We start from the raw sequence: 27,313 nt of genomic DNA, 5'->3' as shown, positions 1-27,313 counted from the left end.
AAAAATTAAGTAAAGGAAGGGGCCCAAATCGGGAAAAAAAATTTTTCCAAAGAGCTGATCTTGGCAAAACTGTGACTGAAGGGTAGAATATTCAAAATTGGAGATGATGATTATTCACTGTACACCAGACAGAAGATGAGCAAATCTGTCCTAGCATTCAGGGAATGTTGAGATAATTGTGCAAGATTCAAGCTGCTGTATCCAGTGGTCTTCAGAATATTTTTTTCCAGGAGGATCAAAGACATTTTGTGATGCAGAACTGGCTAAGGAGGAAATAAAAATGTTTATCCAACAAGAAGTGAGCCAGCAAACAGGGGGAAATAAACTTCTCTTACTTCTGACAATAAAGCTCATAGAGAGACTTGCCTGTGAAACCTTTTCCAGTATTCCAAAGGAAAATGCTGGAGAGACGAAACAAAGTGCAGAAATTGACTAGAATTAGGAGTACCTTGGACTTGAACCAGAGTCTGGTGTTGAGGATAGGGATGAATGGGAATAAGACCAGCAACACTGAAATTAGTAAACAGAATTCTGAAAAACATCAATCACATTTTGTGAAATATGGCTCTGCAAGAAAGAGACTGAGAGACTGTACTTTTGTTGACTTTGTTAAATTTATTTGTGTACTTTAAAACATATATCCCACTTTGTCATTAATGTTTAGAAGGACACTAAAACGAAAAAAGTAACTAAGTAAACATTTTATTACTATTTCTGTAAAATGTCATAATATAAACTGCATGTTATATATAATAGTTTTGTGCATTGTGTAGTCAGGGCTATTTTAAATGTGGAGGGAGTCTCTTTGGTGACTGTTGCATGTGTTAAAGTACTTTTTAAATGTACAAAATGTATGCTTTACAGTATAACAAGAAAGGTTGGTAAAAAGCAAGTTTAATGTTGATTTCCTTTGATCTTGGGCTACTGGGGTGTGGTGGGGTATAAAAGTGCACTGAGTATATTATATGTAGACTTAAGATATTTTGTCTTATTTTTATGAAGCTGAATGTCTAGATTAATGCCATTGGCTTAAGCTATAAACAAGTGTTTTTTTATAAGCAAGTAGGCTTGAAAATTAAGTCAAACTGAATGCCATGAAAACTGCCAAGTTTTTGCATTGGGAAATATATTGGCTTTTTTTTTTTTTTTTCCTCTATTAACAAATGTTTAGTGGGAGTTGAGTAGTGTGCAGCTAAAGGCAGTTGTACATTCTGTCCTGAGTAAAACTTACAAAGATTCATTGCTGACTACTATTACATGGAGATGAGATTTCTACATGTGCAAGCAATTACTCTCAAGATTTGTGAGCATTCTTTGCTTAAGGAAATGCAGAATTTAAAGTTACAATGGCAAAATAGTTTAGTGAAAAATAATGTTTGAAATTATTGGGAGTAAAATATACCAGCCTTAATATTTTAATGCATTTCCTAGAATAGTGTACAATTTAGTTTTATTTTAAGATGACCAATATACTTTTTCTTAGGGCTAAAAGTTAATGTTTTCTGAAAGCATACAAGCTGCTTTTCACATTTAGGTGAGGAATATAAAGAACAGAAAAGAAAATACATCATTCAGTGTAAGTGAGAGCACAGGTTGTAGCATTTGCTTTTGAATGGGTAACCTTAATTTCAGGTGAGGTAGTGCTTGCTGGTGCATCTGTCAGTTTTGGACAATTATTCCTGTTTGAAGAGTTAAACTTGTTTTTTAAGATGTAAATATTTTTGTGTGTTAGTTCATAGGTTTATAGATATATACTAGGGTAACAACCACTACAGGCCTCTTAAGCCTGGCCATGTAACCCAAATTTGACCCACATATTAGATTCTATATATGGAACAATTTACTAACTGCTGCTGTCCATCAGACACATAGGTGCTAGAGTAGGGAGTAAATTTCTGGTTACCCATCCATTGATCCATGTTGAGCTTAAATAGGGATAGAGAAGATCTTTGCTTCACATGGAAGAGGATCCTATTCCAGAGAATGAGAATTGTCTGAGAAATATATGTCTCCAGCATGTCCTGTTTATGTCGCAAGCAAAAGTTAGGTATTTGTATCCAGTAGTTCTGATGCTCTTTGTTTTGCAGCTGTGCAAAAGATTCATCAAAACAGGGTCTAGGGTTGACTCGTATGCCAAGCAGAAGACTGTATGATACCAAGCAAAGAGGTAGGGCTTTGAGGTGATCAGCATAGGATATTGTTTACTTCCTATATTTCATTTGTAAGGAACCTTTCCTGTAACTAGTGTAGTCCAGATTCAGATTTGCTGTATCCAGGACTGTATGTAAGCTTCTGAACCCCCCAAGCTTTCTGTGTTGGAGGGAAGCCTTCTAGCTTATCAGTGGGAGTGGTAAGCACTAGGTAACCTATCTACCACATAAGGAGTGGTTCTGGCCCAGAAATTGTAGTTATTGGCCATTTGGGCAGTTTTTCCATCTCTCTCAACTTTCTGATTTAAAAGCCCACATTTGCACTCATTTCCCCCTTTTCCTGTAACTAGTTTAGTCCAGATACAGATTCTTACTTTTAGCACTTGAATTTGCTTATTCGTGATCAGCACTTGTTCAGAACTTGTAAGCACTAAATAACCTACTAATTACTACAGCACTCAGCCTTCCTCATTACCTAGAGGAAAACAGTTTTGGTACTTTTTTTCCTCACTTGCTTAGAGAGAAACAGCTCTTGTACTCCCTTTCCGCACTTATCTTGAGGAAAATAATTTTTTTATTCTGGCATGTCCAAGGGTCAGCTCCCAGTGTTCTCTCCTGTCTATCTGATGAATCTGGGCATCTTGGGGCAATGTAGAAATTGCCTCATGTACACAGACAGCCCTCTCCACCTACCACCCAACACTACAACCTGTGAGAGATGCACTTATCTAGCCAAACTGGAGGTAAAGCTCTCTCCAATCAAGACTGAACATGACAGTCAAGAGGAGAAGGTAAACACTTGCACCACACCACACTCGTCACATAGTCTCACTAAATCTACACCACCAAAATCCACACATAGAAACACAAAAACATTCGTGGAGGCTCTCAGTAATAATCTGCTCAAGCAAGAGAGACCTCCAAAGCAGAAATGCAAGCAACCTCCACCCCCAACACAACCCAAATGACACATAGCCCGCAGACTCGGTGTGCCACTCAACCACATCCAATAAGGCAAAACAACGTACCCAACACACTAGTCTTAGGCGACTCTATAGTCAGGCACACTAATGTCCAACTCACCAGGCTAAACAAGGAGAAGGTTACTGTCAGCTGCCTGTCGGGTGCCAGGATCCGCCACATAACCCACACACTCAGGTCACTCCACAATAACTACAAATATGACTCTGTCATTGTCCATGTTGGTATGAATGACCTGAGACGTACCTCCCTGGACTACATGAAAAGAGGCATGGAAGAGTTCTCCGATCTTGTAGCCCAGGCAGGTATGACCCTAGCCCTGAGTAGCATTCTGCCATCACCCAGAATGATGCCGCAGTACAAGGACAAAATTATCGACTTCAACAATTGGCTAAGCTTCTGGTGCCATTCTAAAGGGATCCAGTATCTGTCTGCCTGGGATGACATGGTCGACAGACCACAAGGCTTTGCCAGAGATGGCCTGCACCTGTCACCCCTGGGATTCTGGATACTGGCTAAGATTCTTGCCGCCACTATAGTGCCTTTTTTAGGCAAAGTTCGAATGACAAATTCACCACCGTAACAGGAACAGGCAAGCAAAAACTGAGGGTGATGCTACTCAATGCTAGAAGTCTAAATCTCAAAATGCACTCACTCGAGGCACTCCTTAAAATGGAGAACATCGATATCTGTGCAGTGACTGAGAACTGGTTCAAGGCTCCAGAGAGCACTCCTACACTACCAGGCTATAACTCATACCACACTTTTTGGCCATGTAACCTGGACCAGAACACCAAAGGCAGAGGTGTGTCCATATTCATTAAAGATATCCACACCTCCAGGCTAGTTGCTTAGCATAATGCAGCCGAGGTTATCCAAGTGCAACTAACTGTGGGCAAAACTGCATTCCAAATTGTAGCTTGCTACAGGTCACCCACCATGCCCCAGGATTCCCACTCCTCTTTTCTTGATGTATTGAAAAATATTAGGGTTCAACCAAACACCCTAATAATGGGCGATTTCAACTACCCCACCATTAACTGGGAAAACTACTCCTGTACCAACTCCTTTGCTCAACGCTTTCTGGAATTCATAAACTCCAATGCCCTGGATCAACCTATCCACACCCCCACCAGGGGCAATAATATCCTAGATCTAGTCATTACCAATATGAGTGACCGGTGTTCCAGACCTGAAGTCAATGCCTCATTGGTCTGATCCGACCATAAGCTAATTACCCTAGATATCCACATCCTGCCTCCACCCCCCATTAAGGAAACCATGGAAAAAAATTTCTCCAAGGCCAACTTCATGCTTCTTAAGACAGAAGTGGTGAACTTCATGACACCCATGCAGATGGACAGTACAGTTACGACTACTGAATCCTACACAATTGCACTTTATAAGCACTTGCATGAGTGCATGGATCGTGCTATCCCAAACAGAACCAAGACCCTATGCTCCAAAAAAAGGAAGCCAATCTGGTGGTCCCCTGCCATAAACAAACTGTACAACAGAAGGAAGAAACTCTTGCAAAAGAGAGTAAAATCCCACGAGTGGAGGAGCTCCCTGGTCATCCTCAGTAAGAAGTTGCAATCCCTGATAAAATCCTCCAAATCTAGTTACGAAAACAAAACAAAATCGCCACTGATTCTAAAGACAGACACAAAGCATTCTATAGCTATGTCAAGAATCTCAATGGCAACACTCAGATCTGCTCTGAGTTACAGCACAATGGCACTAAATATACAGACCCAATTGATATTGCCAACATCCTGGCAGGTAGGTTCAGTGCTAACTTTATCCCCCCCCCCTCACCCCCTAAAGAGCCCATCTCTATACTGGAAGAATGCAAAGTTCCTGTAATCACGGCTGCACAGGTAAAAAAACACACTCTTCAAAGCCAAGAACACAGCATCCATGGGACCAGACAACATCCCAGGCTGTGTTCTACACGAACTACAGAACAAACTGGTACACCACCTAAGTCCCATGTACAATCATAGCCTCACCTCAGGCTTTGCACCTGCTGAATGGCGCACAGCAATGGTTATCCCACTCCACAAGGGGGGAGCCACCACGGACCCCGGGAACTACCGCCCCATTAGCCTGACGAGCCTAGTCTGCAAGGCCATGGAACGTATCATCATGGAACTTATAAACAAAGACATTGGTAATCTCCAAACTCTGGATCCCACCATGTTCGGGTTTGTAAAAGGCAGATCATGTCTCCTAAACCTGATAGACTACTTTGAAGCAGTCACCAAAGCCGTAGACAAGGGTTAGGTGGTTCACACAGCCTATCTAGATCTTGCCAAGGCTTTTGACACCATCCCCACTCTGGAATTATAGATACTCACTAAACTTGGTCACAAGATCGGTTGCCAACTGGCTCACTGACAGAACCCACACTGTGAAAGAAGCAGACTCCAAATCCGACTTCAGACCAGTGACAAGTGGAGTACCACAGGGTTCAGTCCTGGGTCCTCTCCTGTTTGGTATCTACTTCTCTGAAGTACAGGCTAACACAGAAGGTCTTTGGCTAGTGAAGTTCGCAGATGACTTCAAACTAGGAGCCTTAATCAAAACTCCTAACGATGTGGACATCCTACAAAAGGGCCTCACTGAGACAGATGCCTGGTGTCAAAGCCATGGCCTCAAGCTCAATGCCAAAAAGTGCATCGTCATCCCCTTTGGTAAAAATTCTGTACCCATGAACTACAACATAGGCAGTAGTATACTTAACAATGAAAGTGTGGTAAGAGACCTTGGGACACAGATGAACAGTAGTCTCTCCTTTGATAATCACATCACCACAGTAGTCAGGAAATCCTTCTACGTGGCACACCTCATCACAAAAGGTTTCTCATCCAGAAAAAAAGAGGTCATTGTTCCCCTCTACTCATCACTCATTAGACCCATTATAGAGTACAACGCCCCTTTTGGTTATGTACCTCACAAGACATCTACAACTGGAAAGGCTGCAGAAATATTTCACAAAGAGGATTACCGGCCTCGAACAGATGCCCTATGCAGACGGTCTCAAAAAACTCCAGCTTTACTCTGTCACATATCGCCTACTCAGAGGTGATCTCTGCCTAACATGCAAAGCTATGTCAAACCCAGAGCTGTTGGACATGCTCCACTTAAATAAATCCCAATCCCTCTGAGCTACACGCTCTAGGGACCTAAATCTTGTCACCACTATAAACAGAACATACCGGAGGGATAGATTCCTGTCCCAGAGACTTCCCATACTCTTTAATAAACTACTTATCTATATCAAACAAAGCTCCTCATTAGCACTCTTCAAGAAAAATCTTGATGATTGGATGGGAAATAGGAAATTCACCCCGGGGATCACCTCTGTGGCTCTGCTCGACAGTGGCACAGGAAAATAATTTTCTTGGGTGGCAAAAGCCAAGGTACCTTTTTGGCTGTGCTTGTATAGGTCCCAGGGCCGATAGCCCAGTACCTACCTATGTTCCAGTTGCTGCATGAGCCTGAACAAGTGTATACCAAAGGGGGCATTAAACTGTGTGATGGGTCTGATAGTCTGCTAAAGGAAGAGTACAGTGGTATGATGGTGTTTCTGGACCTAGATGCCATGCCATTGATTATAAGTTGAGCACCATGGAAGGATTTTGTCACTACCTTGAACACATGCCATTCAAAGGCTGGGTTACTATTTACATATGTTCTCAGATCCATAACTAATGAATCAACTTTTAGGGGTATTTTTATCAGTTACATAATTACCCAGGTTAATAGTTGTAAGGGATAGTAGCTGGGGCTGTTTTGGAAATTTTTTTTAGGGTTTTCATTAAAACAAAAAGTCTTAAAAAATGTGACATAGATTCAAATGGAGATTAGAAACAACTGCATAAAAGATCAGCCTGCCAAACCATAGTGTATGCATATAACATGAAAGCATGAACATTGGAAATACACATTCAAAGCATGACATATGCAATAAGTGGGAACATCAGCTTTTATCATAATGGCTATGCTATCTATATTATCTTGGAATGTAAATTACTTTGCAGGTATAGACAAAAAGGAAAGGGTACTGAATTCTGTTAAAAATGCAGAGTGCAAAGAGCAGTACTATAAGAGATGCATGGAAAGAAATGATCATCTGAAATTGACAAAGAAAGAAGAAATTTCGGGATGGATATGTAGCAGTATACCAGAGACAAAGGAAAGGGTGTGTAATTAAACTAATTCTGGAGGGGTTCCAGTAGCGGTAGTACGGGACTTTTGGCAAGGGAGGAGGACTATGCTGGTATGTACTTGTAGTCCACCAAAAGCTGCCATTATGGAGCTTAAGAGAGCTTTTGGAGATGTAGTCTGCTATCAGCAGGGAATGTTATAGGTGAGGCCTGGAACTTGATCTGCAATGGTGAGAATGTATTAGTGACCTAGAAGAGAAAATTTAACAAAAGAGGGTTGATTACTGAAGAAATTCTTGAAAATATTTGGCACAGAAAATGTGAAGTCAGTAGCAGAAAGGCAGAATTTACATATTATTCCCCAAGGTAAATAACTGGGCTAGAACATTATATTTCACAGAAACGTGTTTAATTGAAAGCTTAAACGCTGATAAAAAAACAAGATAAAAATGCAGGATAATGAAGTAAAAATGAGACAATGGTGCTTTCTTACCTACATGTTAAAAGATAATATTTAAGGATTGGGTAGTAGAAATTTGAGCGTTATTAGGGAAAATGGAAATATCTTCAGAAGTTATAGTTTGTGACTGGGGTAGAATGGAAAACAGGATAGAAATAAAGGAGAAGGAGATTTGGTTAAGAAGTAATGGGAATTATTTAGAGGGGCTGTTAAAAGTTTAAGTATTGTAGAGTAAGGGGAATCTTACAGAATGAGCAGGGGTACAAATACCTAGTACTAAAGAAAACATTTGAGATCTTCTGGATTATATACATGAGTTTAGAAAGAGTGATGTTAAGCAACCGTTTTTTTTGATAATGACTCCAGAACACAAAACTTTTAGTATAACAACTTGGATAACAAAAGGTAGACAGGGTTGTTGCCAAACATAAGGAGTCTAGAACAAGAAAAATAGCTACTGGTGTTAGAGGTTCTGGAAATTTTATGAAAATGTCCATGAAGCAGGAAATGTAGAAATAAAATGGGAACACAAATGGAAGTATTTATGGAAGATTTAATTATACCAAGGTAAGAGGTAGATAAGGCTCAACAACTAGTATTTAAGATAGGAGGAGATGAGATAAAGATGGCGGTGTATAATCAATCTTCAGGAAAGTCTCCTGGAACATATGGTATTCTTTTGGAAGATAGGAGTGAATAAAGTGATAAAAGATCTTAAAGATTCTGTTTAACAGTATTTGAAAAGGAGGGAAAGCACCAACATCTTGGAAGAAAGTTGTGCTGGCTGTATTACCTAAAGATGGCAAAGATCCTTCAAATCCACTTCATATAGACAGAGTTCAATTTTTGACTTCTGCGGTGGTGCAGTGATAGCGTTGTTGCCTCACAGCAAGAGGTTCTCCCGTTCGATTCTTGGCTGGAGTGCGGGGAGTGCCTTCTGTGTGGAGTCTGCATGTCCTCCCCACGGTTGGGTGGGTGTTCGAAAGACATGCGTAAATGGGCGTGCCTTCATTGAAGGTTGGACGTTGAGCTGCACCTCTGCATTCGTGAAAAATCTACTGCCAATCATTAGCGGACCGGAGTTCCGCTGTGGCGACCCCTAACCGGGAAAAGCCGAAAGACAACAACATAGACAGAGTTCAATTTTAAACTTGAAGTATTTATGTCTATACTAGCTTAAAAGAATGGCAAAGTTATTGCCAAAATTGATAGGTATGTATTATTGTTGTTTAGTGGAGAGAAGACAAACATTTGACAAGATTAATAGAACAATGATGATCCAGAGGGAAGCAGAATATAAGAAAATATCGCTGTTGGTTGGTCTTGATGCAGAGAAAGCATTTGATAGAGTAAGCTGAGATTTTGAGTAGGGCAATAGAAGCATTTGCACTCCCTGATACAGTAATGTTAATTAGGATGATATATGAAGGATCAGAGACTGAATTAAAGTGGGAGGGTTCCTGTCTGATGAGCTCTGTTTTAAATAGTGGACCAGGCAGGGGTGTCCTGTTTCCTGTTTATTTGCTTTCTGTTTAGTGCCATTGACAAAAAGAATTCAGAAATGCAATTGGTATGCTAATCTAGAAAAGCTGGCTTTATTTGCCAATATTATTTTGTATCTGATGGATCCAGAAAAAGACATCTCAGTGTTGTGGAACATTGTGAGACTGTTTCAAGTCTTTTTAGGATACAAAATTAATGAAGGTGAAGCAAAAGCGATAACCATAAATTATGTACCCACTTGTGAATTTAGTTCAGCAATACCCATATTTACAGGGACATAATATGGATTAAAAAGGCTTCTGTCATAGCAGCTAAGAATATGTTGAAAGAGACTAAAGAAAAAATAATACAGAAGTCAAGAAACTTGAACTGGTTTATGGATATGGAGAGTGAAAATGTTTTTGTCCCTATGGATCAGGCATATTTTTTATCAACCAGTGGAGAGGTTGTAGACAATAATTAATAGAGCTGAAGAAATGTATCTGGAAAGGGAAGAGAGCAAATGTTAAGTGGGATAAGTTGATCCAATGTAACAATGTGGTTTAAGATTACCTGACTTGAAGAGATATTTTAGAGCTATACAGTTAAGGCTGATTTATATATATGTATATATGTGTATATATATATATATATATATATATATATATATATATATATATATATATATATATATATATATATATATATATATGTGTGTGTGTGTATATATAAAAAACACAAGGAGAAAGTTGTAATTCAAAATGGAAAGGGTTGATGAAGCAGGGGTAAGTTCAAGAAATATAGTGAGTGGGATTTTTGAGGTAGATCCTAAAGGAGAATAACAACCATACAGAATATTGTATTCATGAAATACCAGGAAGTATTGTAAAAACTAAGCCAACACAAGAATAAAGAAAGGAGATTTTGCCAGTATGGATGGGTGCAATTAGGGGTACAGAAAGTAGGTAATAGAAGGCTGGAATTTACTGAAGAGAACTGGCAAAGTAACCAATGATTGGAAGCAAATAACCAGAGATGTAAAGACAATAGTGGGATGAGGCAAGGTCGACGTTTGGATTGCGGGCTAGAGACTGACATACCTACCAGGGATTGATATTAGATTATAGGTAAAGACAAACAGGGGAATCTTAAGTTATAGACCTGCTGTAGTACAGCATTTAGTTGAATCTAGAACAGAAGCTGCTGTTAAAGGGATAATTAGTAGGGCATATAAAATATTGCATAATAACTAAAAGAACCCATCAGAGGAGATAAGAAAAGATTGGGAAGAGAGACTGGAAAAGCAATTTACAAAAGAATAATGGGAGAACTTATGTAAGGCTCCCAGGTGTCCAATAAAGTCCAGAAGGTTTAGGATCCTTGTTTGAAAGTGTTTGCAAAGGTATTTTTATACCCCAAGTAGACTTCAAAGAAATTTTTCTCCGGTATATGTCAGATGTTTGAGATGTTATTGGGAAGAAATGGGTAACTGGGAACGTATATTTCGGGAATGTAATGATTTGGCACATTTAGAAATTTCTTGCAGAGTACTTTATCATAAGTATTGTGTGAAAAAATTACTGCAAGGAAGGAAATTATTCTTTAATTTCTTTTGAGCTGGAACACTGGTCTGAATTACCTAGACATAGTGAGCCTTTATTAAGTTTCATTTTATTAGCTGCCAAAAAGCAATTACTAGAAAATGGTAATCAAGGTCTAAACTAACTGTATCTGAAGTATTGAATGGTATAAAAGAGGTAAAAGAACTAAAAAAGAGCGATCTTTGGAAAAGATCAGGAGCAGTTTAAATGGAAATAAGTGGAAATTGTTCAAGCAATATATGCAGAATAATCTAGAGGAAGAGGGGTGAGATTTAAGGGAAGGCAGTAATTCAACGATTTACATTATGTTGGACTGATAGTTACAAAGAAAGAAAAGTTATATGATTTATAATGTATGTAAATAACAAAAATGTTAAGTTTGATTTCTTTTATGTTAGTGTATGTTTGCTTATGTCTTGAGTGATAATCTAATAAAAGTGTTTAAAAAATATATAACGTCCAGCCAGCTTCCAGAGCTTCAGGGCACCTTCCACACACCTAAACTGGTTAGCTCAAGCTGATCAGACTAAACGGGCAAGTTTGGGCACCAGGTCTTCAGAATTTTCCTGCCATCGAAGAGAGTTATTCTTGCAAGCATTGGAGGATTAACAATCTCCTAACGTAGTTCCATTGTGGACAGAAGTTCCCTTCGGGGGGAAATTCTTCCCTTTTATTTAAAGTAATAATTTTAGGAACAAGTGTTTTTTTAATGACTGTTGTGTGACTTTTAATTACTTTTAAACAAGAGCATCAGCTTTTTTACTTTTGTGGTTAAGTAGTTGTTAAAACTAATTAAAAACTCTTGTTTTCTGAGGTATAGTCATGTTATTTTAGTTTTGGTGACTGGGGTAAGTACTTTTTACTGTGTTTTTATTGGGGGAATTCACTTTTTACTACTTTTTAACTATTGCTACCGGTCTTTCCTGGAAACTGGGCATCTTATTCATCTTAACCATGAAACAGCCTACCAGTTCCTCAGTTCTTCCCTCTTCCAGCCACCAAAAGAAGAAACTTTCTAAACGGACTTTGCCACCATAGCAGTCTGCTAAAGTGCCTTAGCTGCAAATGGGTGACTGCTGTAATTGTTTCTGGCTCCTCAGGCCATTTTTCATTTCCCCTGGCTTGCTCTGGTATACTTCCTACAACCATCATGGACTGGGGCTTAGGGACGTCATGTTGGAGTGCCCATGGTGGGCAAAGGAGAGACAGTCTTATCTGTCTTGGGAGAAGGGGCAGGAAATACCACTTCAGCTCACCTAGCCAGCATGCTATACCTATCCCTAGGGAGTTTTTTCCTGGCAAAAGTAGGTCTTTTTCATAAATTTCTGTCAAGAAAAGCAAATACTTAGACATATTCCTTCTCATTTCTCTGTCTCTTTGGACAGAAGTGATTTACTGTGCTTTGCTCAATGATTAGTTTATGCTCCTGACTCTTCCAGTTTAGCTCTTTCGGGGGGGGGGGGGGGTTACTCAGTCTCTGAAGAGATTCTGGTTTTTGAACCACAAAATGATAATGAAGGAACAGATTTCATTTGTCTCCTCAGATTTCTGAATTGTATTCTGAGTGTGACTTCTGCCACTCCCTTTGAAGGATTGTCTTTCTGTGAAACTATTTCCAGAATGGGTCAGTTTTAGTGGGAACAATGATATTGCACAGTCCTTGAAGTGATAAGATGTATTATAACTAGATTTGCAGAACCTTCTCCTTTTCCTCCTTTTCTTTCAGCATTGGAGGATATTTTTGACGCAGCTCATACCTTGCCTGACAGCCAACCTGCTACTGCCAAGAAAACATAGTGTTACATTCCCCGGTCTTATAAATTTTTATATACTCATCACAGATCATACTTAGAGTTATTGCTCTAGTGAACCCAGCTACCGCTAAAACATTTGGTTAATACCAATCCCTCTCCTGACAAAGATGGGAAAGCATTTAAAAATGTGGAAAGAAATTGTGATCTTCTGCAGCACTTATTTTAGAATTCATAACTGTCAAGCTTATGTTAAAGTTTATGCTTGTCTCTTTGGGGAATAGTAGGAATACTTTGGCATTTATTTCATCTTCTTAGGAGAAATCTGTCTTGCATAATTTGGTTGCTTCTGTGCTTCAAGTGGCTACTCACTGTTTGAAATGTGCTTATGATTCTGCTGATGAGACTTCTAAGGCTGTTCTCACTAAACTGTTAGGAGGAGGTTTGCTTAGGTTTTGGACCATCTGCTGTAGAGGTCCTTAGAAAGTGTGATGAGAGATGGAATTTGATTCCTTAATTTCTTAGATTTTTCAGCCTTCCTTCTCCATGTTTGTCAAGAAATTTATTGCTACCCCTATAACCTTCTTTAAAAAGCAAAATAAACCCAGCAAGCTGCTTGGTAAGCTTACTTTTAAAAAGTAATGATAGAGAGGTTTCCAAAAAAGAAAGGAGGGACTGCTTCAGAACAAAGGACAGTCGAATACTTCTGAATGACTATATACAGGACTCCCCTCCCCCTTCCCACCCTGGCAAAACCGTTGATACCTCCACAAAGCCTGAACTTCAGTTTCTCCCTCTCTGGCAAAAGATAGTATCAAACAGATTGTTTCTGAAAGTAATCTGTCAAGGTTACAGATGGAAGTGGGTGTCAGTCCCTCCTTTTCTAGGGATCCTCTTCATCCACCAGATCAAACACCTCATTTCACAACTGTCATTCAGCATGTGCTGTCTCAGGGGGTGATAAAAACAGTTCCACCCCCTCATTTAGGAGAAATGTTTTATTAAAGAATGATCTGAAGTTGTTAATCTTTTTCCTTTTCATCATGATGGGTGAGTCGGCCTTATACCAAGCTTGCGTGCACCAAAAACTCTTGAGCTAAGCTGCTACCCACAATGCCCTTCACTCGGTTACCTCCGATCTCGTTTGCCACACAGCCATATAGCAGTGTTTCACTGAGTTCTCCAGATAAGTGTGATCTAATTTCTCACTCAGCTCTACCCATAGGTATCTCTTTTTTTTGTACCATTGTTGGTATTTGCCGTTTACCCTTGTGGTATTCCCAGTACCATTGCTGGTATTTCCTTCTCTCTTTTTCTCTAACTTTCTTTCTAGTTAGCATGTGTGTGTTTCTATTATGTCTGAAAAGAAAGGGACTACGGGGTTTAAACACTGCTTCTTGCAGTGGTAAACTCCCGAATAGTGATCTTCATGAGGAATATGTGTATTGTTTGGGGGTTCTGCACTTATCAGCGAAACCTCCCTGTGACATCTGTGCCAGCTTCAGTCAGCGGACGCTGAATGAAAGATGTAACAAGTTAATCCTCAAGGGCCTACTTCCTTCACCTTTTCAGAGGCTATTTCTGCGTCTGAGGTATCATCCTCTCCTTCTGTGGACAAGAAACATCCTCGTTCTGACCCCTCTTCATCGGCTGGTAATAGGGGCAAAACTCATAAGCACAAGGCCCATAAGACTTCTACCGAGCATCAAATTGCCTCCTCGGTTCCGACCACCTGGCGCCGAGTTTGGCTCCAATGGTTCACACACAAGTTGCCATGATCACCTCATCAGCACCGAAGACTATGGCTCCCACTGCAACTTCGGTTCTGACCAGTTTGCCTGCCTCTACCTCTGCACCGACATCCCCCATCTCCGCTTCGATGTTGGTTTAGATAACATCTTTGGAGCAGCTATTGACCTCCAACCCAGCTGTGACTTAGGCTCCGAGCCCGTTCTCGGCTCCGATTGTTCCCTTGCTGCTGGTTTCTAAACTGGAATCCTCGGTGCTGTTTTTCAATACACCACAGACCCAGTACTCCCCATCTGCTGATCCATTTGCCAGACAAGCCTTCAGCCCCTTTTTGGACTGGCCAGATTCCCTCTCAGGGGCATTGGTAAGGTCCACCAGGAGCCTTTCTGAATTGGACGTGGTGCGCCTCTTTGATCAGCTGCTGACCGCCAGGAGAATTACAAATTTTCCTAGAGCCCACCCCACTCCGGGTTTTGGGTCCATTGCCCCGGCAACCCCCACGTATTCTCCTCCATTGGACCCCTCGGTTCCGAGGCTCATATTCCCGACGTCTATGAGAGGACCCCTTGCCTCGGTGCGGACGACTGTGTCTGAGGCTCCGAGGCCCCTTTGGGTTTCAGTTCTGTTGGAACCCACCCTTCCTCAATCTCCGGTTTGGGGGGTGGCCGGCCATGGTTCCAGTTGTGTCACCGATTCCGTCCGAGGGTGACTCCCTCCCCGGTTTTGCTTGAGGCTCCGTCCTCGGGATCGGACTGCAACTCCGGTTCTGAAATTGTCTTCTTTGGTTCCAGGCTCCCATTCCTCTTCAGGCAGGCCTGCTTTCTGGGTGATGGAGAGGGTGCTCGCTTTGTGCAATCCTCCTAAGTCAGGACTACCACCCGTTCCCTCTGAGCTGCAGCTATCAAAGGCCACCTCCCAAGACTCCTAGAGCACAAGGCCCAGGAAACCCCTGTACAGGGTATTTTCCTTTCTGAGTCTTCTTCAAATGCTCCCAACGAAGAACCTCCTTGGAAACGGGTGTGTAAGAAGAAACGCATGGACTTCCCAGAGGAGTCCCTCACGGAAGATGCAGACTACGATGATGGGGAAGGGTCCCCACGGTCACCCCCCTTACAGTGTCTCATTTCAGCATCCTGGAAATCTTGAAGCAAAGGGGTGACTGGAAGCCCTCTAGCCCTTCCTCAGACAGATCTGTATTCCTGCAGACCTTCCGCTCTCGGCCCTCTACTTCTTGGGTGACCCCCCCCCCACCTATGAGTTAGTCAAGCTCATCGTGCAGCGGTCATGGAAGAATCCCGACACCGTTGAGGCCATCCCCAGGAGATCGGATAAGATACTCTCCCCTCCGAAGGATCAATCCCATTGGTCTAGAGGTTTGGCAGTAGACGCTATGGCGGTGGCAGCAGCCACGAAAAAGGGCCTTGCGGAGGAAAGTCCCGCTGTCCACCCGCCCAACAGAGAGTCCCGGGTGGTGGATAGGTTAGGGAAGCGAGTTTTTGCTTCAGAGACTTATGCTGTCAGGTCTCTGAACTTTTTGGTACATTTTATGTGGCTCCAGAGAGATCTCATCATTGAGATCTCTGGAACCCTCGTGGGTCAAGTTTCGGATGAGGCACGCGATAAAGTTGCTTCCCAGCTTGCCACCCTAGAGTCAATTTCCAACTTGTCCATGAGGTTCAATCGAAGGGGCGACTAGAGCTGCGGGTGCAGGCGTAGCTATGAGATGCCACGCCTGGATACACATTTGTGACCTCGCGGACTCTTTCAAGTCTTCCTTTTTTAAATGCCCCTATCGAACCACCAGCTTTGTTCAGTTCTAAGGTCAAGGACACATTAGCCAGATGCGAACAAGATGGGAAGACCTTGTCTGCTGTGGGGTCTATGTTTTTCCAAACCTCAGCGCTCCTTCAGGAACCAGAGGAGTGGAAAGATGTGGCACAAGAAGTCTCAAGGTCCTTTCCGTGAGGCACGTGGTAAGGAGTCCCCCAGAGGCAGAGGGGGTTCCAATAGCGACCCTTTTGGGGCAGAGGGGGTCCCCGAAATCAGGACTCCAGAGATTCTTTCTTAGGAAGACCGTATCAGCACTCCTGAAGCCCTGCCCGATTGCTTTCCTCTTGAAGCAGTCTGAGCTTGTTTCTCTCTGCACCTATCTGCCTGAGTCTCTATTAGACGATCAATGGGTGCAGAGAGTAATTTCCAGAGGCTATCACATTCCCCTAATCTCTTATCCAAGATCTCCGAAATCCCTTCCCAATGTTCCACCCAGTCAAAGGGAGGAGGCAGCTTCCAAAATAAGAAAGCGATGTCAAAAATGAGTCATCCAACAGGTCCCCCCAGACCAGTGCGGATCCAGTTTTTACTCAAGATTCTTTTTAGTGACAAAGACCGGGGACTGGTGGCCCATTTTGGATCTCAGCCAGCTAAACAAATCAGTGATTCAGACCATGTTCCGCATGGTCACGGTTCAATCCATCCTCCCTTTTCTTCGGGAGGGTGTGTGGATGTGCTCAATAGACCTCTGGGATCCGTACTACCACATTAAAATGGGCAGACGCTCCAGAAGTCGTCTTCGCTTCCGGCTGGGAGCCAGTCATTACCAATTCAGAGCCCTGCCATTCGGTCTGTCAACGGCCCCCAGAGTGTTCACAAAATGCCTAGCAGTGGTCACAAAATGCCTAGCAGTGGTCACAGCTCATTTGAGACTTCAGGGATTCCATGTGTTTCCGTATTTAGACAATTGGCTCCTCTCTGCCCCCACCAAGTGCCTCCTGGTCGGGGCCCTCCGCTAGACTATAGTACTAGCGGAGTTGCTGGGCATCACCATTCACTGGGGAAAAATCCAACCTTCAGCCCTCGCAACTGGAATTTATATGAGCAGTCCTCAACACTCAAACAAGTCTGGTCTCTCTTCCCTCTCACAAGCTTCAGAGATTAAGAGCACTAGTTCAAGTGATACTCTGTCAAAGGAAGGTGTCTGCAAGGGAAGTCCTTCAGGCTCTGGGGTCTATGACGGCAGCCACCCCAATTGTTACCCTAGCCAGATTACATATGAGACTACTACAATGGCTCCTTCAGTCCCAGTGGATATCCTGTCTTCACCCTCTGACCTCAGAGATTCTTATCACCAACTCCTGCAAACAACATCTCCTCTGGTGGATGAGTACAGGCGAAAATCTTTGGTGTCGCCCCTTCCAGCCTCCCCAACCCAGCGCAGCGGTGACCACGGATGCTTCCCTGATAGGGTGGGGGGCACTTTCAGGGAAAGTCAGTCCAAGGCACGTGGTCTAGCATAGAGGTCAACTTGCATGTCATTGTCCTGGAGTTAAGAGTGGTGCTATTGGCATTGCAAGCATTCCATCTGCTCCTTCCGTCAGGAACAATTGCTGTTCAGTCAGACAAACATGTCCATCGTTTGATACATAAACAGGGAGGGACCAAATCCTACCCCCTATATTGCAAAGCCATGAGAATCTGGCATTGGGCGATAGCTTACAACAGCTTTCTGATCGCAATGCATATCCCGGGGAGCTCCAACGTGGTTGCAGACAGACAGAGCAGATGCATCCTCTGTCCTCACGAGTGGTCTCTCAGAGTGTGACGGCAGAAATCTTCAGCCGTTGGGGCCAGCCATGCTGCGACCTTTTCGCCTCCCTCTTGAACACAAAATGCAGCAGCTACTTTGCCCTCTTTCCCCCTCATGAGGAGTCACCGAGAGACACTTTGACTCACAATTGGCCCGTGGGTTTCCTTTATGCTTATCCTCCGATACCTCTGATCCTTCTTTTTCTATGGAAAGCTATCTGGTTGAGAAGCAAAGTGATCCTCATTGCCCCGTTCTGTTCTCGTCAGGTGTGGTTTCCCTTCTTCTGAACTCACCTGTTACAACCTCCTTGGATTCTGGACACTCCTCAGGACCTCATATCTCACCCACAAGGGCTGACTCCCACCGAATCTTTCCACTCTCAAGCTCTGATGGCTTGGCTTCTCCATTTCCGTTAGTTGCCAGGCAAGAAACCCTCTCCTCATCAGTCCGTGATATTATCCTGGCCTCCCTCAAACCATCCACCAGAAAACTTTACAGGGACAAATGGAAAAGATTCTCTATCTGGTCACATGATCAGATGCTAAATCCATTTTCAACTCCTGTGGCTACTATCCTTCATTACCTTTGAGTTTTTTGACAATGGTGCATCAGCTTCAACCATTAGAGTCCACTTAGCAGCTATTTCCAACTTCCATAATGGTTCAGATGGAGTCCCGCTTATTTCCACTCGACTTTTGCAAGTCCTTCCTCAAGGGAATTTTCCATAGCAGGCCTCCTATCAGACAACCGATGGAGGCATGGAATCTCTCCCGGGTCCTCCTCTCTACCCCCTTTTGAACCTGTTGCGACATGTGATCTAAAATTCCTGTCATGGAAATCCTTGTTTTTGGCAGTCACTTCAGCCAGACGAATATCTTGAGTTGCAAGCTGTATGCATTGAGTCCCTATCTGATCTTCCATAAGGACAGAGTAGCACTTCGTACTAATGTATTTTTTCTCCCCAAGGTGGTTTCCGACTTTTCTATTAACCAGTCCATTGAGCTCCCTGTATTCTTTCCAAATTATTCCAACAAGGGAGAATACTGCCTGCGTTCATTGGATGTTCGTAGACAACTACGTGTCTCCCTGGACAGAACTTCCTTTCGCAAGTTGGAACAACTTTTCATTTCCTTTTCTGGTCCTAGAATGGGGTGTGCAGTATGTAAAGTTACTCTGTCAGAATGGCTCAGGGATTGCATTACCTTCTCATATTCGCTTACAAATGAATCTAAGCCTGCTCAAATCAAAGCTCACTCAACCTAGGGCTATCGCAGTGTCTGTTGCTTTTCACTCCAGGGCCTCCATAGATGACATCTGTGCAGCAGCCATTTGGGCTAAATCCCATACCTTCATCAAGCATTACAAATTGGATCTGATCTCCAGGGGAAGAGCGGCCTTTGGCTCAGTGGTTCTCAGGAATGTTCTTCCATAAGGGCCATCCAGGTTCTCCAAGTAGCTTGGGATTCTGTCCCATCAGTGATGAATAGGAAGAAGATTAACATCTTCAGGTAAAGAAGTTATGTCTTACCAGAACATTCCAAATTATTGATCTTCCAGTCATCACACCCTCCCACTGCCCCCCACCAAAGGCTCCTGGCAGATCTTCTGGGTCTTTGTGGTGTTTCAGGGTTTCTGCGCAGAGATGGCCTCTGATTTTCTATTTCTTCTATATGTTGCATACAAACTCTATCTGAGGTAACTGAGTGAAGGGCATTATGAGTAGCAGCTTAGCTCAAGTGTTTTTGGTGTACGCAAGCTTGGTATAAGGCTGGCTCGGCTCCGAGCGCTTGGAACCGAACCCATCAGTGATGACTGGAAGAAGATAAACAACTCGGATGGAACATAATGTTAAGACATAACTTATTTTTTCTGTTGCCAAAGAAAGAAAATTCTTAGAGACAAGTTTGGGACCTTTCCTTTTTGTGATGATGCCCAAATTCAAAATGCTGTCCCTTCACACTTGTTACTCTGTATTCCCCATTTGAGTTTTTGGTGACCCTAGATTTAAAGGATGCATATAATCACATTCCTGTTCATCCAGATTTCTGATATTTCTTAAGATTTTGAGTGTCTGGTTCACATTATCAGTTCTTTATGCTAATGTTTGACCTATACACTCCTCCAGGTGTATTCAAACAGTGTCCAGCTCTTATTATAGCCTGTTGCAGACTGCAAGGTATTCACCTTTTTTTTCCTTATTTAGATGTCTTTCTTATTTTTGCAGAGTCTTTTTCAAGGTGTCAAGAATCTCTTATGTGGGTGAGGTATCTCCTGCACAGACTGGCGTTGCAGGAGAACATACATAAGTCTTGTCTGATTCCTCCTTACAGTATTGTTTTCCTGGGATTTCTCCTAGACACCTCATTCCAAAGAGCTTTTCTTCCTCAGGAAAAAGCAGATCTGTATCTAGATCTTTTCCTGAGTTTTTCCACTCAGGCTGCTATCTTAGCCGTGGAATTTCTTAGTATTGTGGGTCTCATTGCTGCTGTGATTCTAATCGTTCCTGTTGCAAGACTCCACATGAGAAAAATCCAGTGATACCTTAAATCTGTATACTCTCTGATCCCTGGGACCACAACAAATGTTTACAGACAATGCCACTGTGATGTGGTACATAAAAAGGTGGAAACCAGATCTTACCCTCTGTGCAGACTAGCTGTGGTACCTGGGATATGGCTTTTAAGCACAATCTCACTCTACAGGAATCTTGGATGCTGTCCCAGCAGATTTATATGGAGGACAAGCTGAGCAGAATCCGGGCAAATCCTCATGATTGGAAATTGAATCAAGGGGTCTTCCACGAATTGACCAAGTTGTGAAGAACACCTCGACTAGATCTTTTTTGCCTCCACTTATAACAATCATTTGGCAAAATTCTGCTTCAGGACTCCATGCTAGAAAGCCTGGAAGACTGATGACTTTTCTTTTCCTTGGACAGGAATGTTCCTATATACTTGTCCACCCTTTCCACCAGTATCAAGGGTCATTCTTTAGAGTCAGAAGAGTTGTCCATAGATCATTGTAGTGACTTCCTCCTGGGCCAGGCAACAGTAGTTCTTACTTCTTTTCAGAAATAGCCAGGGGCAGTTATCACAAGCTTCCTCACAGTCTGGATCTACTCACACAAGACAAGGGGTGTTTGATGCATCCTGACCCCAAACAACTGTAACTGACTGCTTACATGCTAGAATCTTAATACATTTTAGGGATCTTTTTTTCTGAGTATGTGCAGTAGGTATCAAAGTAGGCAAAAAAAAACTGCCACTAGAAAATTCTATGCTAGTACATGGAAAAAGTTTTCTAGTTGGTGCTAAGAAAAGAAATTGCACCCATTCAGGCCTAGTGTTTCTCCTGTTATGTACTTTTTGTATGAGGTACTATTATTTGGCCTGTTTTACTCCTGTATCAAGGTTTATTTCTTAGCCATTTCAACATGCCTGCCCTTAGATCCCCATCTTTTAGTGCAATCTCATATAAAAACATTTTGAGAAGGGGTGTTGCATACCAGGCCATCTAGTAAACAGGTGGCTCGTCTTTGGGATCTAAATTTTGTGTTGGCAAAATTAACTCTTGTTCCATATGAACCAGCTAATGTGGCTGACTTGAGGTTCTTAAGATAGAAAGCAGAGTTGCTAATTGCTCTGACCTCTGCACAGAGAGAATGAGTTGTAAGCTCTTATGCTGGGTCAACCTTACCTCATTTCCCACAAAAGTATGTGTTGCTTAAAAACTAATCCTTTTATGCTTAAAGTGGTATCTGATTTTACTTTGAGCCAAACTATCCATCTCCCTGTCTTCTTTGAAGAACCTAAACGTGAGGGAGAAAGGATAACACCATACCTTGGAAGTCCTCCGACAGCTCTGGTACTATTTTAACAAAATAAAATCCTTCAGGAACTCTGAACAGTGTTCATTTCTTGTGAAAGGTAAGAAAAAAGGACAACTTGTGTCAAAACAGACTATTTCCAAATGGTTGCCTTGTGCTGTTGCTGTTATGCTTTGTTATACCCACCACAAGACAGTTCCAAGTAGGATTAAGGCTCATTCTACCAGGGCCTTGGTTTCATTTGTGGATTTTTGGAAATGGATGTAAAAAGGTTTTATTCTAGACGTATTCTGGAAGAAGCAACTTTGTCCACTATGCACACTTTCACAAAGCGCTGTAAGCAAGATTCCTTCAAGTCTAAGACAGGCTTTCCTGCAACCATTCTGCAGGGGCTTTTGGATCCTTTTCATTCCTCCTCCCAGTCGGTCTAAGCTGTGGTAATCTACCCATATAGTTAAGGCTACTTTATTAGTGAGCCATATGATGGGCACAGTACAGTGTATTTATGCAAGTAAATTTACCGTAATGATAGATGTTTGAATGGTCACTGCTGCAGTATCTGCTCCATCCCCCCTTTTTTTTGTTTTCTTAGCATTGCATTTGTCAGGGCTTTACCACCAGCCCCTACATGAAAGTCCTGAAGACCTTGACACCCACACAGTCATCTTAGCTTGAGCTAACTAATGGTTTGAGCATGATAGCTGCCCTGAAGCTTTGGAAACTGGCCAATTGTTGTTAGCAAGATATAAGCCGTATAACTAAGAATAAGTTTACTTACACAGCTATACTTTCCTTAAGTTACTATTTCTTATAGCTACTGGGTTTTAGTTGTATTTCTGATAGCATGTAATTAAAGTGCAGTGTTTGGAATAGTTGCAGTAAGTGTATTTAATAACTGTACGAAGTCCGTAGTGCTTGCAAATATGATACACTGAAATGCGGCTACTAGAGAACTGCAATAAGAGGTTTAACATTTGGAAGAGCTGTTTAAGGTAAACTTTGTTTAAAATAATTTACCAACCAGGTAAGACTCAGTAGGAGCTCATACTTCTTTCTAGAGTGAGCAAGGAACACCTGGTTAAGTGACTTGCTTTGTGCTGGACCTAAGTTTGTGAAGTGCATTAACAGCATATAGTCCTGTATACTACACTGCCGTTGTGAGAAGCTCTGTGTGGCTGTCACATGCCATCTTTTTGAAATGTTTATGAATCTGTAGTATGCACAAGACCTCAAGACTTTAAATCAGCTGAGAAAATTCATGGGTTAATGCAGTATCAGCTATGATATTGAATTATTGCATGTGGTAACAGGATAAACTTTCATTATGTATTGAATTTTACATTCCTTAGTCTTTTATGAATTAAAAGATTGACTTGTTGCTACTCTGATATAAATTTTTTTTATTTGTTGCCCCAGGAAAATTCTTTGATACTTGAAGAACTGGTGCAGCTACGAGCAGAGAAATGCAAGCTACTTGAATTCAACACACATGCAGACTATGTCTTAGAAATGAACATGGTAAAAACTGCAGACAGAGTCAGGAAGTTTCTAGGTATGCCTGTTTTCTGAACTGTTTTATGCCTAACCTTGATTTCATATGTAAATAAGAATATGTTTAAGGCTGTGTATACCTCCATGTCATACCTTTTGTGGGATACCAGTTTTTATAGCTAAAACTGATAACTGATGCCATTTCACTCACTTCCTTGCCAGTGGTGGCCAGGCTGTTTGTGATCGTTGTATCTTTTGATTCTTAAGTGTTAAAGACTGGGTAATCCTTTTTGACAGTTAGTCAAGTACTTTCCTTTGAGTTTCCTACTCTAATCAGTGTGCTGTCCTAATGCTGTTACATGCTGGGATATCATGCTATTATGATGTGTGCCCAGCCAGTATATTCTGGCAGTTCTTTTTAGTCTTTCTTCACAGTTAGTATCTTGATCCTCACACACAAATCATTGAAACAATCTAGTGTTCGCTGCCTAAAACCAACTCTGCCAGTTGTCCATGTGGCAGTGAAATTACCTGCTAAGACCCCCACTGACACTAACCATTCTGGTGGCATAGACGGATAAATCCCTGACTACAGCCAAGTTTACCCGGGTTCACTTAGTGGCTCGGACAGTTGAATGAACAGCAGGGAGGTTTGGGTATGCCTATCCTGGGTAGAAGAGCATTTGTTGACCATGCTTCCTTAAGGAGGGAATAGTCCAAAGAGGGAAGTTGCCCTTGAACTTACTTGAGCATAGGAGGTGGGACAGGAAGGGGGTAGGGCATATAAAGAACCCCTCCCCCCGGACAGATGCAAAGACATCTGAGCCCCGAGGACACACTTAGGATCTATGACCAGCAATACCAGAGTAAGTCTAGGGAGACAGGAGATAGGCTAATCCATAGTGGACGTAGGGCACCAGGGGTCAGGCCATCTTTGCGATGTTCTGTGGGGATCAAAAAAAAAAAAAGAATCACACTGGCATTGCCTGTACCGCTGTGTTGAGAAGTAACACAGTATAAAACAGTGCCATATGTGCCAAAAGTACAACCCTGATACCAGCAAGATTCTTGTCCTACTATCCTGTATGAGAATGGTAGCAAGTGAAGGTTTCCTAAAGGAACATAAACAAGTCCCAAGTATAGCCCCAGGTCTCAGCCAATGCACTGTCACAAAAGCTAAGAGGCTAGTTTTTAGAGGCCTTGGTTTGGTCTTATTTGAGGTAAATCCATTTCTGAAATGGCCTTCTGGTCTTGGAAATTGTTGAGCTCACCCTCAACTACCAAAGTTTCAAGCTTGTACCTGTTCTTTTTATCTGCATACAGTCAAGATAAGGATGAAGAGCACCCACAGTGCCAACCCTGAGGGGTGTCCTAAGGTACAGGTACTGCCCGTTCGTAGTAGAGCTTCCAGAGCTTGCCGCTGACCAGTCTAATCTCAAGAAATGGTCTTGAGTCACCTGGCCACTGGGTAGGAGTACTCTGCACTGAGAGTTCTCCACCCAAGCCTTCTTATAAGACTTGGAATGGTCTGCAGCCCAAACACTAGGTCTTAACTACAGCATGGCTTACATTTCATTTCAGAATGTGTATGCCAGGAAAATGTTTGAAATCTAGTGGAAGTAGGAATTTTAGGTGCAGGAACACAGCTTCAAGGTCATAGCTCTATTCCAATGCCAGGCTTGGCATAGGCCTCTCGTGTCCCCATACTGCCCTTGGCTAGAGAGCTCTTGAGTGGCGGATACTTGATACTCTACATACAGAGTTCAGGTTTTGCACACTTGCCACCATGCACAGATTCTCCTACGTTAACAGGTGATGCCAGAGAACCACCTCTTATTCAGGACATTGTGAAGTCTCACAACCTGGAGACTGTTATCGCAAAGACTTGTAAGGGTGCCAAATGATGCTCATCATTTTGATCACTGCTGCCTTAGCTATACAGGTTATATCCTGCCAAGTATATAATAGCCAGCCAGCTTCCAAAGTGTCAGGGCAACTTCCACACACCCAAACCATTAGTCAGCTTGAGATTAGCTAACTAAAAACACAGGCGCCAAGCCCTTCAAAGCTTCCCTGCTGTTGGAGATCACTGGCAGATGAGTTCCTTTTGGGGAAAACTTCCCACATTAAAACTGTTGTTTTATTTTACTTTTCTGTTTAGGAAATTATTTTTAAGCTATGGCTTTGTGTTTAATGGACCATCATGAGACTTAACTATACTTTTATATGGGCGAATACATTTTTTTCTGTCAGTTTAAAAGTTGATTAAAGTAACTGAAAACCATTTTTTTCTGTGGAGAAATTGTATAACTTTTGGGGGTTAGAATATATTTTAAACTGCTTTTTACTGTGTTTTTGTGTGAAATAGTGACTTTAAAATGTTACCGGCTTTTGCTGCTTGTTTTCCCAGGGAAAGAGGCACCATTTTCAGCTTCACCATGGAACAACCTGCCAGTCCAATGATCTGACCTTCTAGCCACAAAAAGAAAAAAAGTTAAGCAAACTGCCTCTGCCACCACAGCAGGCTAGCAGTTTGCTTCAGCCTCAAGTTGGTGACTGCTGTGGCCACTGCTTGTCAGGCCACTGATCTTTTATCCTGGATCCCTCTGGTGTAGCACCAGCAGCCACTGTGGACAGGGGGTTAGCCACATCTTCTGCGGCTTTTGGGGTCTTGTCAGTCTTGTGAGAGGGAACAGTGAAATCTTCCTTGTTTGGTCAGAATGTTGTGCCCATCCATGGGGAAGCAGTTGCTGCCATTAATAACACTGTTGCTCCCATCTTTCCTGTTAAAACGAAACACAAAACTAACTGTATCTACTCCTCCTCAAATTTCTATAGGCAGTAGTAGTTTGCTGGGTCTGGCTCAGGATTTAATTCAGGTTATTGACCATTCTTATAAAGTGTTTTCTGGCAAAATGGAGGGACACCTCTTTTCCTGAAGAGATTCAAGAGGATGAATGTGGAGAGGAAGATGAAGGGACAGATGAGGGTTTCTTCCTCAGTTTTCTGATTCAGACTCCAAGGGAAATTAAGTTTCTGATTCCCCCGTGGGGGGTTTTCTTTCTCCAAGATTGTTTCCAGAATGTGCTAATGTTTTCAGTGGAAAAACACTGGATGTTCATAGTGTTTCACTGTTGCAGTCATTACACTTGGGTTATCCTGCTGGTAGGCTACCCACAGTCGGCCTGAATTCCAAAGTCCTGGTCCGACGTCGGTTGCTGTCGCCTCTTCCCTGACGTCAGTGCACCAGGGGTATATAAGATGCAGCCGACGCCATTTTTTTCAGTCTTTCTTGCCGCGCAGTGCTCGAAGCAAAAGCAGTTCGCAAGTGCCGGTCGGCCGACTCCTGAGAATTTTGAAATAGAATTTCAGAACCGAAGTTTTCAATAAAGCTAAGTAACCCCGTTGGAGAAACTTTTTCTTGCTCCAGACTGATGTCAGTAAATTTAACAATTGTATTTCTTGTGGGAAGCAAATACCTCATAAGGATTTTCACTCTCACTGTATTCCTTGCCTAGGCCCTGACCACGACGTTGCTAGTTGTCGGTTTTGTGCTAGATTCAACCAACGCACTAGTAAGTGTCGGTTTGATTTTGCTTTATATTACTTTGGCCGAAGGTTTAATTACATAATGCCGTCGGAACAACTGATGACCGGAATTCATAAAAAATGCAAAGACAAAGAAAAGGACAGGCATCAGAGGTCCAAAACCGATGACGAAGCCTCTTCTAGGCTAGTCGCCGGTTCTCAGTGAGGCACTTTCGCAGCCCCTGACACCCGCTACCTCAGAGCCACAGGCCGCCTTAGACTCCCACGTGGAGACAACTAGGCCTCTGGAAACTCAAGGTATTGGGCCTACGGAGACTATTCCCTCGGATGGGTGCGGTGCCGCTGAGCAGGCATCTGCTTCTGACGGTGTTTTCAGGCCTTCACAGCTTACTATCAAGTCTCTTTCAGCAGCCAAGGCAAAGTCTAAAACACCATTAAAGACAAAGAAACAAGTACAGCATTCTCCAGGACAGTCATCCATACCAAAGAAACAGATGCTTAAAATGGCTGAGGACCTA

General features: G+C 42.4%; 1 protein-coding gene across 1 annotated transcript in view; it reads left to right on the top strand.

Moving 5' to 3' along the window:
• Positions 1–27,313, top strand: part of THOP1 (thimet oligopeptidase 1) — a 499,186-nt gene that overhangs the window by 135,328 nt on the left and 336,545 nt on the right. Inside the window, exon 7 of the mRNA XM_044053986.1 lies at positions 23,172–23,307. Coding sequence (XP_043909921.1) covers positions 23,172–23,307 — 136 coding nt within the window. The remainder of the gene's footprint in view (positions 1–23,171; positions 23,308–27,313) is intronic.

The sequence above is a fragment of the Protopterus annectens genome, chromosome 13.part0 (genome assembly GCF_019279795.1).
Source record: "Protopterus annectens isolate FY-2018-M chromosome 13.part0, PAN1.0, whole genome shotgun sequence".
NCBI lineage: Eukaryota > Metazoa > Chordata > Ceratodontiformes > Protopteridae > Protopterus > Protopterus annectens.
This window is presented reverse-complemented; position numbering and strand designations above follow the sequence as displayed.